The sequence below is a fragment of the Rousettus aegyptiacus genome, unplaced genomic scaffold (assembly GCF_014176215.1).
Source record: "Rousettus aegyptiacus isolate mRouAeg1 unplaced genomic scaffold, mRouAeg1.p scaffold_m13_p_3, whole genome shotgun sequence".
Lineage (NCBI taxonomy): Eukaryota > Metazoa > Chordata > Mammalia > Chiroptera > Pteropodidae > Rousettus > Rousettus aegyptiacus.
Genome location: NW_023416306.1, coordinates 99968819 through 99993336, shown reverse-complemented (window position 1 = coordinate 99993336; position 24518 = coordinate 99968819). Strand labels below are relative to the sequence as shown.

General features: G+C 37.8%; 1 protein-coding gene across 2 annotated transcripts in view; it reads left to right on the top strand.

The window, feature by feature from the left end:
- Nucleotides 1–24224, top strand: part of SCFD1 (sec1 family domain containing 1) — a 93695-nt gene extending 69471 nt beyond the window's left edge. For both annotated transcript variants that reach the window (XM_016123617.2, XM_036218166.1), the window contains exons 20-25: nucleotides 3937–3990; nucleotides 13174–13226; nucleotides 15356–15389; nucleotides 16131–16196; nucleotides 19904–19972; nucleotides 24001–24224. In XM_016123617.2, coding sequence (XP_015979103.1) covers nucleotides 3937–3990; nucleotides 13174–13226; nucleotides 15356–15389; nucleotides 16131–16196; nucleotides 19904–19972; nucleotides 24001–24024 — 300 coding nt within the window. In that variant the 3' untranslated portion in view covers nucleotides 24025–24224. The remainder of the gene's footprint in view (nucleotides 1–3936; nucleotides 3991–13173; nucleotides 13227–15355; nucleotides 15390–16130; nucleotides 16197–19903; nucleotides 19973–24000) is intronic.
- Nucleotides 24225–24518: the final 294 nt, after the last annotated feature.

Genomic DNA, 24518 nt, shown 5'->3' with positions numbered 1-24518 from the left:
TGTTCTAGAAATATTATAAACTAATAGAAATCCATTTTAATAGTTACATTGTCCCAGTGTTCTAAAACATAGAGGGACTGTGTGATTGGAGATCCGGGGCAGTCTGAGAACTAAGAGGAAAGAGATGTCACAAAAGAGACTGCTAGAGATTAATCCTATCTGTTTCACGCAAAAGTCTGAGTAATTTATGCCTCTTAAATCTCTAAATATTATTTTGGATTATTTTATCTGAATAAATGTTTGAAGCTATAAATAAAATAGAATAGGATGTCTCATGTTTCTTGGGCAGCTTAAGTTTTATGCATCATAAGTATCAGCTATCACAAAACCATTTGAACGATATTCACAGATTTGGAATATATTTGTGAGGATAATTGTACAAGAATGTGATGATGAATAATGTAGCACAAAGTTGCATAATTTAAAAGTCTTCAATTTCACTTTCCTTTTCAAGTAGTGAAATTTCAGTAGATTAAAAAAGACTTAAAAGATCTATTTAATTGCAATATATGACCATTACGAAGATTATTATGATTTAAACAAGAAAACTTAAAAATGACTAGATGCAACAGGAAAATTTTGACATTGAGCTGTATTAAGAAATTGTTATTTTAGATGTGGCAATAGTGTCTTTTTTTTTTCTTTTTTTAAGATCACTTACATTTTGGAGCTATGTTCTGAAATATCTAGGGCTAAAATGATTTAATATCGGGAGCTTGTTTTAAAACAATCTAAGAAAGTGGTGAGAGTATAGATGAAATAAGATTTGCCATGAGTTGATAATTTTTGAAGCCAGGTGATAAAAGAGTGAATATGTTTCCTTGATTTTATTGCCATTAATATGCTATGATTTTGGAAAAAATACCATTTTGTATATTTTTTATTCATCCGTGGATGCTGGATTCACATATAAATTCATTACTCTCTTAACTGACAACTTTCCACACATTTATCATTAATACATCCCCCATTCCCAGTATATTTCCAGTGTCTGCACACTTCATCATATTCTTTATTTGGCTAATACAGTCTTCAGGATAAGCATTCTCTTCAAGGAGTCCACATGCTGCTTTTTATTCCCTAGGGCTTTGATAATCAGGACAGCAGCAACCCTCATCCCAACCTCATTTCTGACTTCAGCATCAGTGTATCATCCCAGGGCTGCAGGGGAGTTAGAAATAGTCACCAGAGACCAGATCGCAGTGTAGGGCAATAGGTGGCTAATTCTAAGAGAACTAGAAGAGGAAATAATTTTTAACTGTTTTGGGTATAGGGCTGTGTTGCTTTTCTAAGATTGTTTTTTTTAGTTTCTGTGTATATTTTAATTTTGTTTTTGAGCAATTACACCATCCGAGATAAAATTAGCATGGTTTTATTTAAACTATTCTAGTGACTAAAATTACAAGACTATGGTCATAAAACCAGTAAAGGTTTTTAGAAATGGATTTCTCACTATATTTTTTCCTCCAGGTAAAATTCTAGTTCATGTTTTGGAAATTTGAACTGTATACATTAATGTTTTTTATTTTACTTCTAAAACATCAGTTTCCAAAAACAATGAAAAATATGCTTGGGGATTTTTTCAACAATGGGTTTTTCATTAATGCCTCTTTTATTAAGGTACACAAATTTTTTGTGTTTCTAAAAATGAGTAAGGTGACAGTCTATTTTTTGAAGAAAATTTTATGGGTTTTTTCCTGATATTTTCTCTCTCTCGGTGTGTTAGCTGCCACAGTTTAGTTTTTTAATCAATAAAAGTTGATTACTCTTATACATAAATTATTATTAATGTAAAATTGACTTTTAAATGATTAACTCAGTTCAAGCCTTCATTTAGGCCAAGAATACAAACTAGGTAGAGCATTAGTTGGTGACAGAGTGATCTTCGAGTTGTTTTCTGAAGTACTTTTTCTTCTGCCTTTAAAGACATGTGTTTCCTTTATCATTCTCTACATTCGAAGTTCTCCTTAATCTGTGACAGTGTATGAATAATGTATGGGACAGCAATGATAGATGATTCTTTCGGTGTTATCTGGTTGTAAAGACCAGACAAAAACAAAGAACTGTCCCTGGGCTCATGAACTTTTAAACTGCTCTGCTAGAAAGAAATTTTTCTTGGGTTATTTAATGACCTATTCACTGTCAGGCTTGTCTTTAGATATAACTGAGCCATAAAGTACAATGTAAAATTTAATTGTATCTTTTAGAAAAATCTTATTTATATACTAAATGACGATTTACAATGAGACATTGGTATAGTCAAATTTCTTATTTTCACAGATATAAAAACTATGGTTTGTGCTTTATCACTATAAAATCTTTTCTGAATTGTTCTCCATTGCACAGATCTAATAGTACAATTCAGGTTTAGCTGTATATAAATAGAGAAATTAGTAATTCTAAATTAGTCATTTCTAATATTAGTAATATTTAGTACATTTAATAAAATTTAGTAATATTTAGTAAATTTAGTAGTTTATGTTAAATATCTTATAATGTTCCCTTGATCCAGGTTGCTTTTTTTTTTTTCTCATTATATTGCAGAGTACATCTTCTGTTAATGTTGCTTGGAACAAATATATAACTGTAGTTTTTTTATTTTGGAGAAAGCATCTTTATAGATTTAAATCTGCACTTTTATTCTTAAGAGAAAGTCATGAGTTAAGACTTAGTCTTACTTGAACAAACTCAATTTTATTTGAAACAAAACTGAAAAGGTAAAATCTTGCGCTACCTTTTTTTTTTTTTTATTTTAAATAGAATTCAAGAAGTACATTCAGTCAGTTTGAACATTTGGTGCTTGCGCTCACATTAAAAAGTTCCTGGCCAACACAGATATCAGAGAATAATGAAATAGCTTTAATTTTTCTTGTCTAAGATCATCTTAAAAGGCTTTAACTTGCCAAGCCAGAGAAGGAAAAAGAAAAAATGCATATTTTCTGTCTGCAGCATTTTACTCCATGATAGTCCATTTTAATAACAATATATATATATATTTATGATCTAAGGAAAGTAAATCTTGTAAAATAGTAATGCGTTATCTATGGTTACTTAATCAGATTTATTGTTGCCTTTGTTGTACGAAAGCTCTGAGATCCAAAACTAATTTTTCCAGAACATCCTGTGCACAAAGGAAATATCATTTCGAAGTGAGCAGAATGCCATCCCAGTAGGAATGCACTTTGAATAGGCATCGTAGTCATGTAGTAAATTTTCTGTATTTCATGTGTTATTTTTGAAATAATGACAAAAATCATCAGACTGAAATATAATAATATTTCTTATCCCAAGGCATGCATGTAAGCATGTCAAAAGGCAATCTTCTGCCAACACCAGTATTACACATTCTATGTTCAAAGTGAAATTCTTTCTGTAAGAAGACAGTACAGTATGTCTGAAAATTTGGAATTTATCCCAGGCAAAATTTAAATGATCAGTAAATTTTGTATGTATTCATTTTTTAAGAGCACAAGTATCTTTTTGGCTTAGAAGAATATATATTAGAAATTGAAGAACTCAGGTCATTTAATCTCATACACTTTCACAAACTTTAAGTTACTCTGTTTTTAAAGAATTTGCAGAAAGGAAATGAAGAAAACAATTAGAATCCTATGTGATTAAAACAAAACCTTGCAATTACTATTATTTAAAAGCAAACATCCAACAGTAAAAAGCTCAAACATGTATTTGTGCTAAAATCTGGATACACCTACACATTAAAAGGACTTTTTGATTTAGAATTATATTTTCTATGGAAATTTGAGTAGCGCCAAGGGTGTTTGCACCTATGACACTGTTCACAGAATACTTAATCTTAGAATGTGTTTAATTGGAAGGTAAGCATACTTAACTGTACAATAATTAGGTTGTTTTGATAATAGAGAACTTTAGTTTGTTATTCTTTTGATATTTAACAAAATATTAATTCTTCCACAGAATCTACCTGTTACTCGTATTTTAGACAATCTCATGGAGATGAAGTCAAACCCTGTGAGTAGCTTATAACATTGTACTTGTAAATTCTGAACTGTATCAAACTGACTAAATGAAAGACAATGAAATCCAAGTTTTTTGTGGGCTTAATCATAGCAGACTACATGAGGGAAAGGAAAGAGCCCTTGTCCTAAGAGCTATTTTTTTCCATTATCACAGATAATGGGAATTGGTTTTCTTAGCTGCCACAACCATTCTAGTCAGCGTTCATCCAAATTAAATGTAGATTAGATTCTATATGTATAATTAAATGAAAAATATATTCTAAGGAGCAAGTTTCTGTAAATGAAAAAGACTAGTAAGCATCAGCTGGTATAATATAAAGAGTATCAGACCAATTTAATTTTCTGAAAATTAAATTAGAAAAGGACTATGCAGTGAATTTTTTAAGTGCACGTGTTCAGGTGGCACTAAATTCTTTTGGGCTGAAAAGTAAATTGAGAGAGATAAATTTTGGGTGAACAGACAAATGAGTAAATATTGTTAGCATTTACTTCAAGAATGGGTTTCCAAGCTATCTGTTTACAATTCAAGAAAGGAATGTAAAAATTACCACAATCTGTTTCATAAAACACCCCAGCTTGTTACTGTGGCAACTAGAGAGTGGTTATCATCACAACAGTCTGGAATTGAGAAAGGCAGCATGATCCTATTCCCAATAAAACCCTAGTCTGGGTTTATATGGATCATTATAGACTTGGCAGCAGGGCTTAGGATCCTAGGCTAAGAAAGAAAGTGAGAACAGAATCTTCGGATTAATGTGTGATTTTTTGTAATTGTTAAAAATGATTATAATAGTATTAAAGGAAATTAACAAACAATTTTAAACTGACCACATGAAAACAGATATAGTGTAATAAATCATCCTCAAAAGCAGCAATTATAGTCACAAAAGGAATGAGAGAATTGTCCACAATCTAAAAAGAATTAGATTCTTTCATCTGGCAATTGATATAGAGAAAGTGGTATACAGTGTAGATAACAGACTTTATTACTATATCCTAGAATATACAAAGAAGGAACTCTCTTGAAAAGCCTGCGAAAAGTATACATTTATGACTAATTATTTTAGAGAATACTGTAAGGTAAATGCGTGATACGCCGAGAGAAGTTTTAAAAGCACGCCTTTATTGGAAGAGGGCTCCCGGGCGACGTTCACTGGTCCCAAGAGGAGAGGGGCCAGAGAAGTCGCACTCTGAGACGGGAGGGCGTAGTTTTTATAGGGTTATGTGGGGGTAGGATATAGAATGAGGAGTGTCAGTTGAGCATCTGGGTTGCAGTAGTGGCACCAGGGCTTTAGGGTGGGCCCTTATCAGTTGGGCATCTGGCTTTAGGGTGGGCCCTTATCAGTTAGGCATAAGGATTCCGATGGGCTGGGCAGTCCTCCCCTGCCAACCTAACATCCCGACCTCTTTGGTGTAGGGGTGCTGAGTCAAATCTGGCTACTTCCTCCTGACCAGGGGTGAAGAAGTTCGGGGTCTGAGGCCGGGACTTCAGTGGGGAGGCAAGCATACGGATGTAAAAGTAGCTGGTTGACTGTGATCCGGGAGACTTCACAGATGCGTTCCTCAATAAATCGGAGTACACATGGGGCTATTATAAGTAGTATACAGAGGATAAGGATAGGCCCTAGAATTGGTGCAATTAAGATAATGAGAGTGGATCCCCGCCAAGAAGGGAGTGCCTTGTCCTCCCGGTGGGACTGGCGGAGGTCCTCACTGAGCTTAGAAAGGGTATTTACATTAGTTTCAACTAAGCCTGACTCATAGTAGCAACATTCTTCTCCAAGGAAGAGACAGATACCCCTTTTATCCGCTGTCAGAAGGTCTAGGGCTCTGCGATTTTGTAAGGCTACCTGAGCTATGGAGGTGATTTGGCGTTGGAGTGAAGCTAGGGATTGGGCTGAGACATCAACTGCAAGTTGAAGCTTTTCTGCCGAGTCTCTAGTGGCAGTGATGGAATGGGCTTGTGCACCCCCTCCCAGGCCAGTGACAACTGGGGAAACTCCGACTATTAGAGGGAGGAATTCAGCTTGGCGAGGACGGCTGGTGATGGGAGGAGGGGTACAGAGGATGCGAAATTCTGCCTGACTATACAGGGTGAGCTGGGGTACTATAGTTACAGGGAGACAAAGATCAGATGAGTTGGCGATGATAGGTTTTTTGAGAGAGTCCCATTACACTAGAAGAAACCTCCCTGAGGTACCCAGGCATTAGTTGTTTGAGAGGAAGTGTTACATATGGAGTGGTTAGGAAAAGAATAGCAGAAAGGAAATTGGGAAGAAGCGGGTCAGAGAAGAGTGGGATATCTCTGAGTGCCTGTTGTGGAGACACTGGAGACAGGGTAGGCAGGGAGATGCTGAAGGCTTCAGGTAGAGGCACCGCAATAAGAAGAGTGCGGCCTAAGGCAGCACACCTAAAACATCCGTTAAGGTTGCCTAGGCCCGAGAGATTGGCAAGTTTGGTATCCTCTTGGATGAGGCTGAGCCAGGAGAAAGGGTCATGGCGCGTCTATGTGGCAGACTAGAGTTGGGACTTTAAGAATTCTTCTTGAGTTTGAATATCTTGGGATAAGGACACTAATTGGGACAGAACCTCCAGGAGAACACGGACATAGAGTGGTAAATAGCTAGTGAATCTGTAGACCACGAGCTAGTGGGCCATCTATAGACTTTGCCTTCAACCCCTTGGAGCCACCAGTCATTCCAGGTCGGAAATGGTCAGGAAATATTTGGAGTCCCCATTAGAGGTCAACTGGTGATGGTGGCATTGATTTCCAGCCATGTCTAACTGGACTACGTGGATGATACATGACATGTAAGGACATCCCCCATTTTCCTTAACCCAGTATTCATGGCAGAAGGCTTGTTTTTGGTCATAGACAAAGCAGACTGCTGGATTGGACCAACCCCGGGGGCAAGACTGAATTAGGAAAATTCAAAGGTTATAGCAGCTTGGCAGCCTCCAGGCTGGTAATCAGCTGTGCTCAGGAGTTGTGAACCCATTTAGAGTTTTGGTCTTGGTAAGTCTCGTGGAGGAAAAAGCGTCATCGGAAGGGAGGAGCAGCTTGTGGTTGTGTAGGGGTAATGGATAGGTTACTTGGAGATAGGTGAAGGGTGAGGAGAAGAAGGAGAGACAGAAGGTTGGCGGTGGAGATGGATCCTGGTGGGTCCCAGGGATTCAACAGACCATGCATCGTGGGGGGGGGGAGCATGCTTCAGGCAAGTGAGTTGGTACCAGCACTGATGACCCAGGAGTTTGGCAGCTGTTGGTGTGGTCAGTATGACAGTGTGTGGACCTGACCACCGAGGTTCTAGTCACCGAGGCTGTAGCTCCTTGAGGAGGACCTGATCCCCTGGAGACAGCGGATAGATATTTGAGGAAGCTGGTATGGTAGCTGGGTCTGTTGTAGGGGCTGGGAGGGACGAGTCAACATGCTGTCCAAGTAAGCTCCAGAGGAGGGAGAGAGAAGGTAGATAAGAGATCAGTGGTGGGGGAATTACGGGTAGGTTATGGATAAGGAGAAAGGGTCTCCCGTAAAGGAGTTCAAAGAGGCTGAGACCAGAAGGGGTCCGAGGTGAGGCCCGGAGGTGGGTAAGAGCCAGAGGCAAGAGAGTAGGCCACAGCAGGCCACGATATACAAGCCTCTAGGGAGAGTTTGGTGAGCTGATCTTTAAGGAGACCGTTGGCCCGCTCAACCTTACCCGAAGACTGGGGGCGGTATGGGATATGGAGCCTCCAGGTGATGTGCAGAGCTTCAGAGACAAGTTGTACTACCTTGGAGATGAAGGCAGGACCGTTGTCAGATTGAATGGTCCTGGTGAGGCCAAACCTTGGGATGATGGGTTCCAGTAGAGTAGAGGCGACCACGTCAGCCATTTCTTTAACAGTGGGGTAGGCTTCTATCCAGCCTGTAAAGGTGTCAACAAAGGTCAGAATATACTGAAAGGACCGGTGTCTGGGCATATGGGTAAAGTTAGTTTGCCAATCGTCACCAGGCTGGTGGCTGCGGAGCTGGTGGGTAGCGGCGTGGGATCCGATGGCACCTTAAGAGGATGTTTTGGAACAGGTAGAACATTCAGTGTGGACCTGTTGAATTATAGATTGGAGAGAGGGGTAGTAAAAGAGGGGATCTAGAAAACGGTATAAAGCTTTGGGTCCAATATGGAGGGTTTGATGGACCTCGGTGACAATAGCAGCCTCCTGGTGTTGAGGAAGTGCTAGTCGCCCATTGAGGAAGATCCACCCCTTAGGCGTGTGGGTTCCTCCCCTGGAAAGAAAGTCTGTCTGTTCGGGTAGGGAGTAAAAAGGTTTAGTCGGGGTGGTGAGGAAGAGAACCAGGGGTAGATGTGTCCCAGAGAGATAGACAGGGTTAGAAAGAGTAGGGAACGGAGGAGTAGAATCTGGTGCTAGGAGAGGTAGCAGGAGTGGAGAGACCTGTATTTGTGGCCTGATGTAGAAAGAGGCACCTAACTTGTGTAGGAGATCTCTACCTAAGAGGGGAGCTGGGCTTGTGGAAATGACTAAGAAGGAGTGTGAGAAGGGGGAGCCATCCAGGGAACATGAGAGAGGAAAGGTTTTAGGTGGGCATGAGGCTGTGCCGTCAATCCCCATAACCGAGATAGGTGAGGGGACTGTAGGACCCGAGTGAGAAGGCAAAACAGAGAAGGGAGCCCCTGTGTCCACCAGGAAGGAGATGGACTTACCCGCTACCTGGAGTGTTACCCTGGGCTCGACGAGAGTGAGAGGGATCCCCAAGTCTGGGCCTCATCAGTTATGCGCTAACCCGAGAAGTTCCAGTGACAGTGTTGCCTGACTGGATGATCCCCCACATGGAGGCGCTGACGATGATCCAGTCATTGGGCAATCAGATTTCCAGTGGCCCGTCTGCCCGCAGATCGGGCAGGGCTTCATGGGAGCCCGTGGGTTAGGTCTCTGATGGACCCAGTGGCCTTCATGGTCTCATTTAAAGCATGCCCCAGAGGGGACTGATTTTGGGTTGACCCCAGCTCCTCGGCCCCTGGGACCCAGCGGCCTCAAGCCTGCTTACCAAGGCCTGGGTCTGGAGTGCCACCGGCTGGTGGACATGAGCCTGGCAGTGAGCTTCAGCCATCTCCTCTCGGGCATTGAAAACTTTAAAGGTCATTTTCACCAAATCCTGTATAGGGGTTTGAGAGCCATCCTCAGCCTTTTAAAATTTTTTTCTGATATCTGGGGCTGATTGGGTAATAAAGCGGGTGGCTAGTACTGTTGCGCCTACTGGGGAAGTTGGATCTAGACGGGTGTATTGAGTAAGGGCCTCAGTGAGGCGATTAAGAAGGAGCTGGGTTTTCATCGGCCCCCTGGTTTACCTCCCAAAGCTTATTAAAGTTAACTATCTTGTTGGAGACAGTTTGCATGCCATCATGTATGCATTGTAGCATTAAGTCACGTCACTGGCGGCCATCTTGCACAGCTTGGTATTCCCATCCCGGGTCAGCTCCCGGGACGGCCTGAGGTCCAATGGGCATGGTGGCGTCTGTGAGGTGAGTTTGGTCAGCATAGGCCCTGGCAGCAGTGAGGATGCGATCTCTCCCTTGAGGCATGAGGGTAGAGGCCTGGATGACAAACACGTCGTGCCAGGTTACATCATAGGCCTGAGTGAGATAGCAAAATTCTTTTGATGTACTTAGTGGAGTTAGAAGAAAAAGACCCTGACTGCTTTTCTATTTGAGAGAGATCCTGTAAAGGAACGTGGATTTGGACAACATCCTTAGCCCCAGCGACCTCTGAAGAGGACAGAAGAGATCAGAGCCGAGGGCAGGGGCAGAGAGAGAGCGGTTATGGACTGAGATGGGAGATGGAGCAGGTAGAGGTGGAGGAGGAAGAGAAGGGTATATCAGGTGAGTGGTGGAGTCCTGCGACGTGGGCGGCAGAGGAGCAGCTGAGGGACTAGGGTAGGGAGGCGGCAGGGTAGGCCGGAGTGGAGGGGGAGAAAGGATTTCTGGAGGATTGTTGAGAGGCAGATGAGTAGGTTGCAGCTTCGCCTTCTGTGTCAGGGTTCGGTGAGGTGGAAGGCTTAGGGCCGGCCTCCCGGGCTAAGAGGACCTGAGTAGTGGAGCATTGAGAGCAGAAGGAGGGAAGGGAGCGTAGATCCCAAAAGGCGTGCACCTCCGGGATTTCAGCCCACTTTCCAGTCCTATGACAGTAAGTGTCTAGATCTGTCAGAGTTTAGAAGTTAAAAGCGCCTTCAGCAGGCCACTTAGATTGATTGTCTAATGGATATCTAGGCCAGGCAACAGTGGAGTAAAAGATTAGTCTTTTATGTTTTAAATCTTGACCAAGGCCTAGACGGCTAAAATTTGTTAAGAGACACCCAAGTGGAGTTTTAAGGTTTGGTTTCGAATTAGAAGCTCCCATGGTCTCAGCCACCCGGACAGGTGAAACCAGAGATCAGGAGTCCCCGAGACTCTGATTTAACCCAATGGCAGAAAGGACCGTGGAAAGTTAGAGACGTCTCTCGTAACTTTCCAGGTCAGGAGTCATATATGATGGGTGGGGCGGGGGGTCCCTGACACAGCTGCAATTATGGACAGGGGTCCCGGCGGGGCATGCCCGGAGAGGGTGAGGAGACCGAAAGGGAACTTACCCTATCCGACAGTAGGAGGTGGGCAGTGAAGGTTCCGAAAGAAGAGGGAGGAGAGGCCCCTCAAGGCCGAGAGGCCAAGGGATACAATCTCCTCCCGGGTTTCGGCACCAGATGTAAGGTAAATGCGTGACACGCCGAGAGAAGTTTTAAAAGCTAGCCTTTATTGGAAGAGCGCTCCTGGGCGAGGGTCACTGGTCCCAAGAGGTGAGGGGCCAGAGAAGTTGCACCCTGGGACGGGAGTGCATAGTTTTTATAGGGTTATGTGGGGGTAGGGTATACAATGGGGAGTGTAAGTTGAGCATCTGGGTTGGGGTAGTGGTGCCAGGGCTTTAGGGTGGGCCGATATCAGTTGGGCATCTGGCTTTAGGATGGCCCTTTATCAATTGGGCGTCCGGATTCCGATGTCAGGCTGGGAAATCTCCAGTCAGGCATCCAGCTGGCCCTCCCCCGCCGACCTAACAAATACTACTTCACAATAGGTAGTAAATACCTGGAAGAGGGTATCCCAAACAATAATAAAGAATAAAAGTATAAATAAATGCAAAATTTTAGACAAATGCCACATCTACAAGGGCTTAAGGAAGTTTAGTGTATTTTGTTACTGTCCCTGACCTTGACATTGAGGTGATGAATGACATAATAATAATACTAACATGTATTGCATACTTAGGTGCCAGGACCATTCAAAACATTTATGTGTTATTTAATCCTTATTAGAGACTTCTAAGAAAAATACTGTTGATTATTTTCATTTTATAGATGAGAAAACTGTAGTACAATGAGGTCAATTAATTTGCTCAAGGACCCACAACTAATAAATGGCAGAACTTGGCAGGCCACATTTTTTGCCACTATGTTGTATTAAGAACCATAACCTTCATGAAATCACAGAACTTTAGAGTTTAAGGAAACACTAGAAGTAATTTTAACAATGGGAGAGAGGAAACCAAGTGACTTTTCCCAAGTCCACTATTTTAACACAAATCATATTGTATTATTGGAACTCAAAACCTACTACTTCTGTATACCCGCCTACTGCTCATACACATGACTTCCACAAAAGTTTTCTCTGTAACAGACACTTGGGTCACCAAATTATAGGTCTCATTCAGATGTTTCTTCAAGTTGTTTAAATTCATTTATCAGTTCTATTGACTTTCGATGTATATTTAAAAAAACATTACTACAGACATTTTTTATTTAGAAAAAGTTTTTTCTGCTTTGAAAGTTTGTTTTTCATCTACTAGATGAAGAAACTTAGACTTTCTCTCACCCCTTTTCTGTTTGTAGATAGACAAATTAATTTAGAGGCATTGAAGAGATTTGCAAAGTGTACTAAATTCAACCTGGCTAGTAATCTTGAATGTAATGTATCTTAGATTCTTTAAAATGTTAGAAGCTAATTGTAGGTGCATCCTTGTCATTTACATTTGTTAATCTCTTTTGATTTGTCTTCATTGAATAAATTGAAAGAAAGGGATGAAGGCAATATCAGATAGCTTTTGTCTTGTCTTGTAAATTTAACTGGTAGTGGTTTCCTAGAGCAAATGTTAAGGGATTCTGACACTACATTCGGGTTTCCTGAGAGTTCTGCGATTGGTTAGCACTGTCCACCGTTGAGTACAGGACTAGGTAGTGGCAAGACGTGTAGTGTGCCATCAGTCAGGTTTTGGTAGGGCCATCCACACTCCGTAAAAGGAGGAGTTCCTTTGGCTATGGAAGGAGAGGGAGGCAGAGATTAGGAAGTGATTACATCATAAGCAGTAAAGCAGTACTTTCCAACTCCTTTAACATCAAGCAGCTGGTTTCCAGTTTAGAATAGAGGTCCCTTATCCACCGTTTCTAAAATCCAAAAAGCTCTGAAAACTAAAAGATTTTTGTATAACTCATTTGGTGGCAAAACCTAACCTTCAGTTAAGGTGCTTTACAGCTTTTATTTACCCCACTTCATGTTAATATTCATATATTTAGCTGTAGAAATATTAACGTGTTAGATGATGGAGTGCTGCCCACTGGGAGTGTCACAGTATATATAGTTTATGCATGATATTACCTAAATTTTGTAATTCAAAATTCCAAAATTCATCTAACTGCGTGTTTCTATTAAGAGCGATTGTGAACCTGTATCAGGTATTCTGTATATTCAATAAAATCATACATATAAAGATAATAAAATTCAGAAAACAAAACTACTTAAGTATATTAGCTTATAAAACATATTTTCAAAAAGCATTTTAGCATAGTGGTTAACTAGACTACCTGGGCTCAAATCCTGGAGTTAACATACTTACTAGCCATGTGACCTTAGGAAAGTTATATAACCTCTGTCTACCCTAGTTTGACCATCTGAAAAATAGGGATAACTACCTCATAGATGTTCCAGGGATTAAGTAATTTCAGCCAAAGCACGTAGAGTAATGCTTAACGTGTAGAGAGTGCTCAGTAAATGGTGGCATTCTACTAAATCAGTATTCATTAAAATAAGCCAAACTGTAACTTTCTAAAGAGAAATGCCATAGTCATGGTAAATTATTATTTTTTTTTTTTTGATAGGAAACAGATGACTATAGATATTTTGATCCCAAAATGCTGCGGGGCAGTGACAGGTAAACAGTATTTGTCTTGTGTAATTTGTTGTTTCCCCACCCCTGCCAAGAATGGAAATAATTTTTATAAATCAATAACTGCTTATTACTAGAAATTCAAATTATATAGAAAACTGGTAAGTAAACAAGTATGTATAATCTCATTACCTTGAGATAATCACTGGTAATTCTACTTATTTTGGTGCTTTTCCTTCCAAGTATATACACACAAAAACATAACTTTTAGGTGTTTTTTTGTTTTCTTTTTAGTGACATGATGGCAGTATTACAAACTATCTGTGACAGGACAATTTGAGTCTTATTGGACCAAATGAAAATATGGGAGCTTTATGTTAGACACCAGTTGTTCTGTTGGTTTTGTTTTTTTAAGTGGTCCATACAATTCAAGCTGCTGTGGACTGCTGTAAATTCTTTATGGCAATGAAACATTCTACAGATAATTGCAGTATTTTATGACAAAAATGTTGTTGTACTTATTTACTTTATTATGGATATTAGTTTTCAAGATTTAATTCATGATGGTTTGAAAAACAGTCCACAAGATACAGAGAAAGAATAGGTAGAATTAGGAGGGAAAAAGAAAATCTTGTAATGATTGGGTAAAGCTGGTTTCTTGCCTGTACCTTTGGGACCTTTAGAACTTTGTCTTTGCTTTACCCAGGTTTTCACATCTTTGAAGGTAGTCGGAATAGAGAAATCTAATCAGTAGATAATTGATAATTAGATTGGGTAATTTAAAAGGTTTTTTCTCTTGTAAACTTACTGGAAATACTGCCAAAGTTGCAAAAGAAACTGTTGACAGCAGCTGCAACTGGCAAGAGAGAATTTGACAAAGAATAAATTATAGAAGGGAGAGAAGAGTGACAACTAATGGGTATGGGGCTTCTTTTGGGGATGATGAAAATGTTCTGAAATTAGACTGGTGATGGTGTACACTTTAAAACAGTGGATTTTACAGCTTTTTTCCTATCTTGATATTCCCTAGCTTACATTTTTTCGTACCTTGCATTTGCATATAGCTAGCAAGTAGATATATTTTGCTTCTTAAAAACTTAATGAGGAAATCTTAAACCTACTTGTAGTTTATGTGTAATAATGAGGAGGAATATTAGCATTGATAAGAGAGGAGCTCAGAGTCTCATTTTTAATAGATTCATCCTTCTGAGCTATCTCATTGCAATTAGAGCTTGGGTATTAATAACTGGTAATACTGTGCTATTTAAGTCTTACTTCTCTTCATTCCATGTCTACTCTTAGAGGAACTTAAAGCACTCTGGAAGGAAGTTAAATACTGGCGATATGTTTCAATCAGGTGGGCTTCTGGTCTCTTATGGAACACTCAGGCCATAGAAATAAGGAAAAGATGCTAGAAGTGTAGAATTGGCCTCTGAAGAATTAAGGAAAGTTAGAGTAGCTCTCTTCTCTTGGTTGAGATTTTCAAAAATTGCTTCTGAGGGAAAACCCAAGTTGTCTTTGTACAACCTATTTTAATACTCATATATATATATGACTCACAAAAGTTTTGGAAAATGTCTTTATTAAAAGACCTCTTCGACGCCAAGGAAGTATTTTTAAAATACAAGATATCCAAGGAAGTATTTTTAAAATACAAGATATAAATAAATGTGTAATATATATAAAGAAATAAGCTACACCAAACTGCAGGTCCCTCCTCTCATCCTTTTTTTTTCCTAAATTGTTTTTATCCTTCTCAGACATGTGTTCAGTTTTTTGTGTAGCTACTCAAAAGCTATAATATCGAGTATGATGAAAATTTTACATCATTTACCACTAAAATATATATTTATTTATCAACTCACCTTATGCCCTAATTTTCACTCCTTATAGGCTGCTGCTCAGACTTTCCTTTTCCCTCTGTCTTCTCCTAGAATTTTATTTTAAAGTCAAAAGATTGTCTCATTTCCTTTTAGACATGTACCTCTCTGTCTTCTTCCTCCGCATCCCAGTTCATGAGCTGGCTACACAAAACTAAAGTACACCCACCATCCAAGAAAGTGAAGGAGGAAGAATGTTACATGTATATCTAATAGTGTGTGCTTTTCCCATGCCTATTTTATCCACCAGAAAAGCCTTGGTGACATTTTCAGTATGGTTTTTCTTTGTTACAGCTCAGTTCCAAGGAACAAAAATCCATTCCAAGAGGTAAGTTCCATATAAAAATTCTCTGCTCCTGAAGAAGATGAAAAGGTGACCAAGCAGTCAATATCTTTGTCCTAAACATGGCTTTGCTATGATTTCTTTGTGGCAATCTTTGTTTTAAAAAATAATTCTTAGCAACTGTATTTTTTTGACTTACTCTTAAAATAACTGACATAAAATTAAGTAATTCATGGAAAAAGAAGTCTAAGATTGCAGTGAAAGTTGTATGTGTGTAGAACTTCTAAAATTGGATTCTATACTTTTGTGAAGATATGACTATTTTCATTTGAAATACAAAGGAGTTTCTCAATAAAAATACAGTAAAGGACATATATTGGAAATTATATTGGAAATTATATGAATGCTAAGTTTTCTGTTTGTTTATGTTAACTTCAAAAATGCCTTTTGGAGAAAGCTCTTTGGATTTATTTGCAATTATTTATGTGAATAATGAGGTTTATTTTCCTCTGAATGGTGAAAAATCTCTACCACATTTACCTGAGTAATAGACATTAGGCATTACTCAATAGACATTAGACATTTATAAATTATAGACTTTTTAGAAACACATTTCTTTATAATTGAAGTAGCACTGGCTCTTAGGTAAAAAAAAAACTAGCTAGCAAAAGATCATATCCTAAGTTGTGGAATATGCTCCAGCCAAAAAACCATGATTCTTGCAAGTTAAAACACTGTTTCAGCTATTTATTTTAACTTACCTATTTTGTCTGTTTGTATTTTTAGGCAATTGTTTTTGTGGTGGGAGGAGGCAACTACATTGAATATCAAAATCTTGTTGACTACATAAAGGTACATGCTGGCCTTTTTATTTTACTATTTGTTGTTTCTGTTCTGTCTTTAAAATACTAGACTCTTGCTTCTTACGTAACCCTTTTTCTAGGGGTAGTTTAAAAATTCTGCTTATAGGGAGGAATGCCCATATGTTCATTGTTTTTTTATTCCTGTCACATTCATTTCTGGCCTAAAATTGTACTTGATCTGGGAAATATTGATGTAATGTACTTTGTAGCTATTTATCCTAAATCAACTTTAAATGTTTAGAAACCTCAAGTAAGCTCTTCTTCCAAAAGAGTCTCCCTGGGTTAAATGGTTCACCAAACACATTTACCTGAGTGTAAGCACTTCTCTCCCACCGTGTTGACTCAATCAGCAACATACTTCTAACAAATTTAGAATGTCTGCTTTTTCAGCAAAACAAGAGCTTTAGAGGTATAGCAAATTAGCAGTGCAGTACTATTCACAGCTGACAGCAGCAGAAAGTAACAGACAACTAAGCAGAAGGGTGTGAAGGAAAGGGTGTAACTTGAAGAACAAAACCACCACTTAAAACGCAGGGGCACCAGAATTAGTGATTGTTAAAATACTTCATAATCTTCATTTATTCATTTAATGTTAAATAATGATCATTCCTTACATCCAATATTATGTGAGGCTTTAATAAAAGTAGAGGTTTGGATACAGCAAGAAGGAAAAACACACACATAGGCAGATGCCACCGAGCCTCGAACTACCAGGCACAACTCCTGGGATCCTGTCTCAGTTGCACAGGACATGCTTCATCTTCAGAACATAAACCACCTAGATCTATGCAAGGTACTTTGGTCTCAGGGGAACATCCACCTTATCCAAGGAGGGGTCTTTTATAGCCCTCTCTGGTCACATAGCCAAAATCAGGCTGTATGTCCAGGTTGAAAGGCAGAACCCAAGAAAACATAATGGAAACCTGGTCCAAGCTGTCAGTCTGTACGATTTCTGTAAACAATGCTGACAAGCCAGTGCAGGTTGTCGCCTGGTCTTTCCATGACCCTTGCACAGGACTATATTAATCATCAGTTGGTCTGTTTCATCCAGGTTTGACCAGGGGCCAACGTGACTAGTTCCAGGTGTTCCTAGAGGTTGCTACAGACCAGCAGAAACTAATCCTGTCCACACACCCGTCTTGGTTAACCTTAGTTACACTTGTCAGCATTCTTCTTTCTACATCTTTTTTTCACATTTATAGAACAGAAAAGTAGACTAATCATTTTTGTAGTGTAGTGACTGAAGTACAAGTATAAGTTTAAAGAAACATTGTAATTTACCAAACATTCCACTGTACACTATGACTAGTCAGTCCTGCTGCAGATATTTTAATGTCCCTGTAATCTGGCATCTTTCCAACAAATCACCACTTACATTAATAGTTACACCAAGGTCTTTAGCCATTGTTGAGCAAATTCTTTTGTATGCTTTTGGGCAGCAACAGTATCCTAATTTTGCCTCCCAAAGGGGGTCCTCAAGGATATATAAAACCTGTAAAAGAAAAACATTGAAGTTATTCTAAGTGTTTATCACTTACATATTATTAGCATCCTCTAGATATCTCACATGAGTAACTGCAGAGTAAATCGTCTTAAACCTCCTGGGACTTATTTGGCCCTCCAGTTTCAAACATAGGTGGCAATATGAGGGCATCTGTAAATATAGCTAAGAGTATTATATTATTCTCTTGTTCAGCCTCTTACAAGTTACCAAGATCATGTTAGTATTCTCTTTTCATATTATTCCCTTAGTGGCTCCCTTTCTGAGAGTCAAGACTTCTCCTTTTCATTTGTCATTAATTTTTACCCAGAATGTGGCCTCTGGTTTAGGAGACCATGAGATTCAGCAAGAATCTACTGTGCCCTCTAATAGCGTTAAAGGTATTTGCTTCAGTCAGTCACCAGCTATACAAATTCCTATCCAAAATGAGTGTCTATTCTGTGTAAAACCTGTTCCTGTCCACCTGGAACCATAGGTAAATTCTGTGGAAACATTTTCACTCCTCTTAGGAATGTATACCTATGAATGGAATTGCTGGGTCATCATAATTGTTTATTTAACCTGTGTGGAACTGTCAGACTTTTTTGCAAAATGACTGCAGCATTTTACATTTCTACCAGTAGTGTACAACGATTCTGATTTCTCCACATCCTCACAACACTTATTATCTGACATTCTGGCTATCCTAGTGGGTATGAGGTGGTGTCTCATTGTGGTTTTGATTTGCATTTCCTTAATGACTTAGATGTCAAGCATCTTTTTGTGTGTTTGTGTGTCTTCTTTGGAGAAATGTTTATTCAGATTCTTTGCACATTATTTGGGTTATTTTGCCTTTTTATTGAGTTACAAGTGTTCTTTGGAGAACACTTATCAGATACCTGGTTTGCAAATAATTTCTCTCATTCTGTGAGTTGTCTTTTTTTAAAAGGTGTCCTTTAAAGTACCAACATTGTTTTTTTCTGAAATCTAACTTATCTAAGAATTTTTTGCCAAATCCAAGGTCATAAAAATATATGTTTCTTCTAATGAGTGTATAGGTTTTACTCTTACATTTTAATTCTTGATCCATTCTGAACATTTGTATATGGTATGATGTAAGATTCATTCTTTTACATATGGCTATATGCAAAAAAAAAAAAAAAATGTCCAGTTAAAAAGTTGGCAGAAGATCTGAACAGACATTTTTCCAAAGAAGACATACAGATGGCTAACAGGCACATGAAAGGATGCTTGACATCATTAATGATCAGGGAAATGCATATCGAAACCACAATGAGATGTCAGCTCACACCTGTTAGAATGGTCGTTACCAGAAAGACAAATAACAAGTATTAAATGCAAGGATGTGGAGGAAAGAACTCTTGTACACTGTTGATGGGAGTATAAATTGATGCCACTACTATGGAAAACAGATGGAGGTTCTGCAAAAATTTAAAAATATATGAACTAGTAATTCCACGTCTGTGTATTTATCTGAAGAAAACTAAACACTAACTTGAAAAGACATACGCATTCCCATGTTCACTGCAGCATTGATTATAGTAGCCAAGATATGGAAACAACCTAATCGCCCATCAGTGGATGAAGAAATTTGTCCAACCCTGAATGAAATGTTCTAACTGATGATTAATTTTGTCCTGTGCTAGTGTCCAAGATAGGTTAGGGGGCGACTTGCACTAGCTTGTCAGCATTGTTGAGTAGAAAATGTAAAGATTTATGGTGTGTACCTGGTTAATGTCATGTTTTCTTGTTTCTGCTATTGAGCCTGGTCATGATTTTGGCATGTGATCAGAGAGATATAAAATACCCCTCTTTGAACAACACTGGATAACAAAACTCTAAAAATGTTTTCTTCAGGTAGTACAGATCTTATGTTACAAGAATGTTGGCCTAAGATTTTATAGATAATTGTTGATTCTGTAAAATATGGCAGTCATCAAATTTCTTATATTTCCATTATAAAGGCATCAGCAGTGTATTATATGTTTTTAAATATGCCACATCACCACTTTATTCCATGCAATTTTAAGATAGATGTACCATAAAATCCTTATCACCCTCCCCCCCCCCAAAAAAAAAAACAAACAAACAATCTTTGGGAATAACAAGAAGTCTTGCTAACTAATCCTTTTTCTTAGAGATATTGAAAATATGACCTGTTACTTGTATCTGAGTTCTTTCTCTGATTTTTACAGGGGAAACAAGGCAAACACATTTTATATGGCTGCAGTGAACTTTTTAATGCTACACAGTTCATAAAACAGGTAAAGTGGACCTTTTTAGTTTCTATACTTTTCAAAAGAGAATAAGAGAATCTTTATATTCACCTGAATATAATTCAGCTGAAACCAAAGGCTATAAGAATGTAAGGGTTTGCCATGGACAACTCTAAAGAAACTGATAAGTGACAGTATTTCCAGTATCCCAAATCTATGAAAAGATAAGTTCAGAAAATATAAAATTAGAGTCATCTACTCATTCAAAATTCAGTTCAGCACTTCCTCACACACTGTCCACATTTCTGACTTTGCCAAGCATGTCACAAATCAGACTGAGAAATCAAGTAACTTTCTTAGGCGGTTACTACCAAACGTGCTCAGCCGATGCGAAGGAATTTACATTCATCTTAAAAGTTAACAACAGCAGTCGCTGAGGCATACAGAGTCAATACATTTTTTTAGTATCGTTTCTTCCAGTGTCCTCCATTATATTAACTGGAGCTCTTTTAAAAAGGTTTGAACTACCTGGGATGCTCAGCAGGTTGACCAATAATATTCACACACCTTTGCCTTGGTTGCCCCCAAAATTATAATTGCACCTTGTACTCATTTTTGGCAACTATTCCTAGTATCATTTTTCAGCACAACTTTTTTACCCGCATTATGTGGTTCGGGTATTTTTAAACTCAATGTAGTGGCCCAGTGGTATTATGAGACTTGCAAATATACAGAAAAGTTAGAGAATTTGCAGTGAATGCATGTATGTTCCCCATTAACGTTTTATAAGATACCCATTTATCCATCGTTCATTCTTTTCATCACTCCAACTCACTTTAATTTTAAAGTAAATTGTAGATATCAGTACACTTCTCCCTTAATACTTCAGTGCCAGTATCATTTCCTGGAGTTCATTGTTTAGATTTTAGACATAAAATTTACAACAGTGAAATACACAGATCTTACGTGTATATTCCTCAGTTTTGTCAGATGTGTTCACCTGAGTAACCGAAACACCTTAAAGTTACTTTATGGCCTTTCCCAGTCAGTCCTTGCCCCAAAACAGTATGTCAGTATTTTTCTACTGTAGATTACTTTTACTTACCCTAGACTATTTGCATGGTGGAATCTTTTCCTTGGTTAGTTAAGTACAGAATTCTCAATTTCGTTAATCTTTTTTTAATGGGCCAGCTGTTTTTGTTTTCTGTTCATTGGTTTCTACTATTTATTATTTCTTTTGTTTTGAATACTATGGGTTTACTTTTTCTTTTCCTAGCTTATAAAGTGCGAAGATTAAGGCAATAAATTTATAGTTTTTCTTTTCTAAAATAAGCATTGAAAGCTATACAATTAAAACTCTTGCCAAACACTGCTTTAGTTGCATTCCACAAATGTTGATATATTTATAATAATCATTGTTTGAAATATTTTTAATTTATCTGGTAGTTTATTCATTAACCCATGTATAATTTAGGGATCTATTGTTGTTTTCAACTATTTGCAGATTTCCTAGTTTATTTTTCTGATTTCTAATTTAATTCCCTGTGGTTAGGGAATATTCTCCACATGATTTGTTTCAAAATTTAATTTCCTTTTATGACCTATCATTTGGTTTGTTTTGCTAAGTACTCCATATGGTAAAGAATGTGCATTATCTAGAAGTTGAGGGCGGGTTCTATAAATATCAGTTTGGTCGATCAGGTACTGTCCTCATATTCACTAAGTCTTTAAATCTCCTAACTGTGACTGTGGAATTGTCTCTTTCTCTCTTAATCTCTGCCCCTAGGTACATACAGATTTATGATTGTTGTATCTCCCTATAAATGAATCCTTTTGTTGTTGTACAGTATTCCTCTATATATCTAATAATGCTCTTTGATGTCTACTGTATCTAATATTAATATAGCTACTCTAGCCTTATGCTTACAGTTTGCTGTTATATACTTTAAATATAAACTCATAAACAAGCTAAAATGTAGGTAGTATGTTTGGATCTTTTGTTATTTTTTTAAACCATTTTGAGTCTCTGGGTTTTAATCGAAGCCTGTTGGTCCATTAACATCTAATGTAATCATTGATATGACTGGATTTAGGTCTGCCATTGTACTGTTTGCTGTTAGGTTGGCATTTCTCCTGTCCTGCCTTACTTTGTATTATTTGAACAGTTTTTAGAATTCCATTTTAATTTATCCACAGATTTTTTTAGCTATATCTCTGCATTATTAATTTAGTGGTTGCTGTAGAGATCACAATATATATACTTGCTTAACTGTTCACTGACTAGAATTAATGTGCCATTTGAAATAAATGCAGAAATCATGCAACCTTATAGACCTGTTCCTTCAGCACTTACACTGTAATTGTCACATATTTTACATTTACATACATCATTAACCTAAGACAGTAGACAGTTACTTGTACTTGAAATAAATTTTTTGCATTTACAGATAACAATTTCTAGTACTCTTCATCCTTCCTTAGAGTAGATTCTAATTGACTGAAAAACCTTTTTTAGCACTCAGTATAGCTCAGGTATGTTAGCAGCGAGTTCTCTTAATTTTATATGAAATGTCCTTATTTCACCTTTATTCTTAAGTGATATTTTTACTGGATTAAGAATTGTGAATTGACGGTTTTTCAACATTTTAAAGATTTTTCTGCAATCTTCTGCCTCCCATCATTTTATATGCAATTTCTCTGACTGCTTTCAAGATTTTGTCATTACCTTTGGTTTTCAGCAGTTTGTGTGTCTTATGTGACTTTCTATGTATTTATCTCATTTGGAGATCACTGCAATTTCTGAAGGTACAAGTTTATTTTCAGCTGTTATTTTTTTATGTATTTTTATGCCCAATTTTCTGTTTTCTCCTTTTGGGACTCCATTTACATATATGTTCAATTGTTTATATTGTCCCACAGATCCCTGAGGGTTCTGTTCATTAGAGTGTACAATTTTAAGTTGCTCTGTCCTCATATTCACTAAGCCTTTAAACTTATCCCTGTTCTCCTGTTTGCATATTTACCAGTTATGAAATATTCATTTTGTTTTTTTAATATGGTTGGTGTTTATGCTTAGATTTATTTTCGTTGCAAGCATATTTTCCATTATTTCATAGAGGACAGTTGTGACAGCTGCTTATAAAACCTTGTCTATTATAACACATGGATCATCTGTCAGTCGCCAGTGTTTTTCTCCCTAGAGAATCGGTCACATTCTCTTGTTCATATATTGACTAATTTTAGACTGTACTCTTATTGTGAAAGTTTGAGAGACTGAAGAACATTGATTTGTGGTTTTAGCAAGCAATTAACTTGGTTAGACTCACATTTTCAAACTCCGTGTCTCAGGATTTCACTGTAGATTTGGAAAAAGTCCACACACAGTTTAGGAGTCCCTCGCTCTGGCTTTCTCCTTTCCAGGATTTCCCCCTCACTCCACTGGTACTTAAGGCCAGAAAGACTGCAGATTTTCAGAGTTTTAGCCACCAATATAGCACTATGGCCTTCCTTCAGGCTAAGACCAGGGAACTCAGCCCATGCTGTTCCCTCCTTCCAGATGTTGACTGTCTTCCAGAGCCCGCCTGCTTTCAGTTGCTCTCCATCGCCTTTGTGTAGTCGGTTTTATATTTTGTTTAAAGTTTATAATTGCTATTTCTGGAGAACTGGTCCATCAGTTTACCCAGCCTTCAAAATTGAAAACTTTTTCCTTTTAATGACCTTTTAGAATATAAATATCTGGAGAAGGGAACTGTCAGCAGTGAAGTCCCACATATTTTTTTTACATTGTCATACTGAGTTAATATTACTTTTTTATTCTCTTGGTTTTTGTTTTCCATTAGTTGAATTTATACCTATAATGTTTTGTACACTTTTTGCCATGATAGATATTTTTTAAAAATATCTTCAAATCTTAAACATTTGAGTTAGTGAACATGAGGGAAATTGTATTCTAGAAATGTAGTGAATGAAAGAGGAAGCCTAAATTCTATCATGTGCATTTTTTAAGGTGTTTACAAATGTGCTTGAATGCGTATGTTTCTTTTGTGATTTACATTTATAATTTTGTTTTGTTTTAGCTGTCACAACTTGGACAGAAATAACACAGAAGAACCTTAACCTGAGAATCTACTTGGAACTTAGATAAATATAAAAAGAGAAGTCAAAAGAGCCAGATGTTTCTCTATATCAATGTCCTGTCAGTAAAACTTAGTTATTTGTTCATTTTTAAGGAAATTCTATACTTAATATAACGTGTACTGATTAAAATAAAGCATTTCAGAAATAAATTTTTAACACTGTACATTATCTCTCCTGTTATGTTTGAAAAATCAGAAGAAGTACTTTGGGGAAGAAAGTTCTCTGAATTAATGTTGAAATATTAATAACTGATATATTACTGAAGCGAGTGAAAGTTTGAGAATGTAACATAGAAGTGTTACTTGATTGGTTCATAAATTTCCTACGTGTATGCATTTTGATTGTAAGATCACCCGTGCATGGTTTTCCATGTTGCCTCTAGATTTTAAGTGGAGATTTTAAAGCCACTTTAAGATAAGGTCAGTTCTACCCCTAGCACACCTATGTATATTTTATT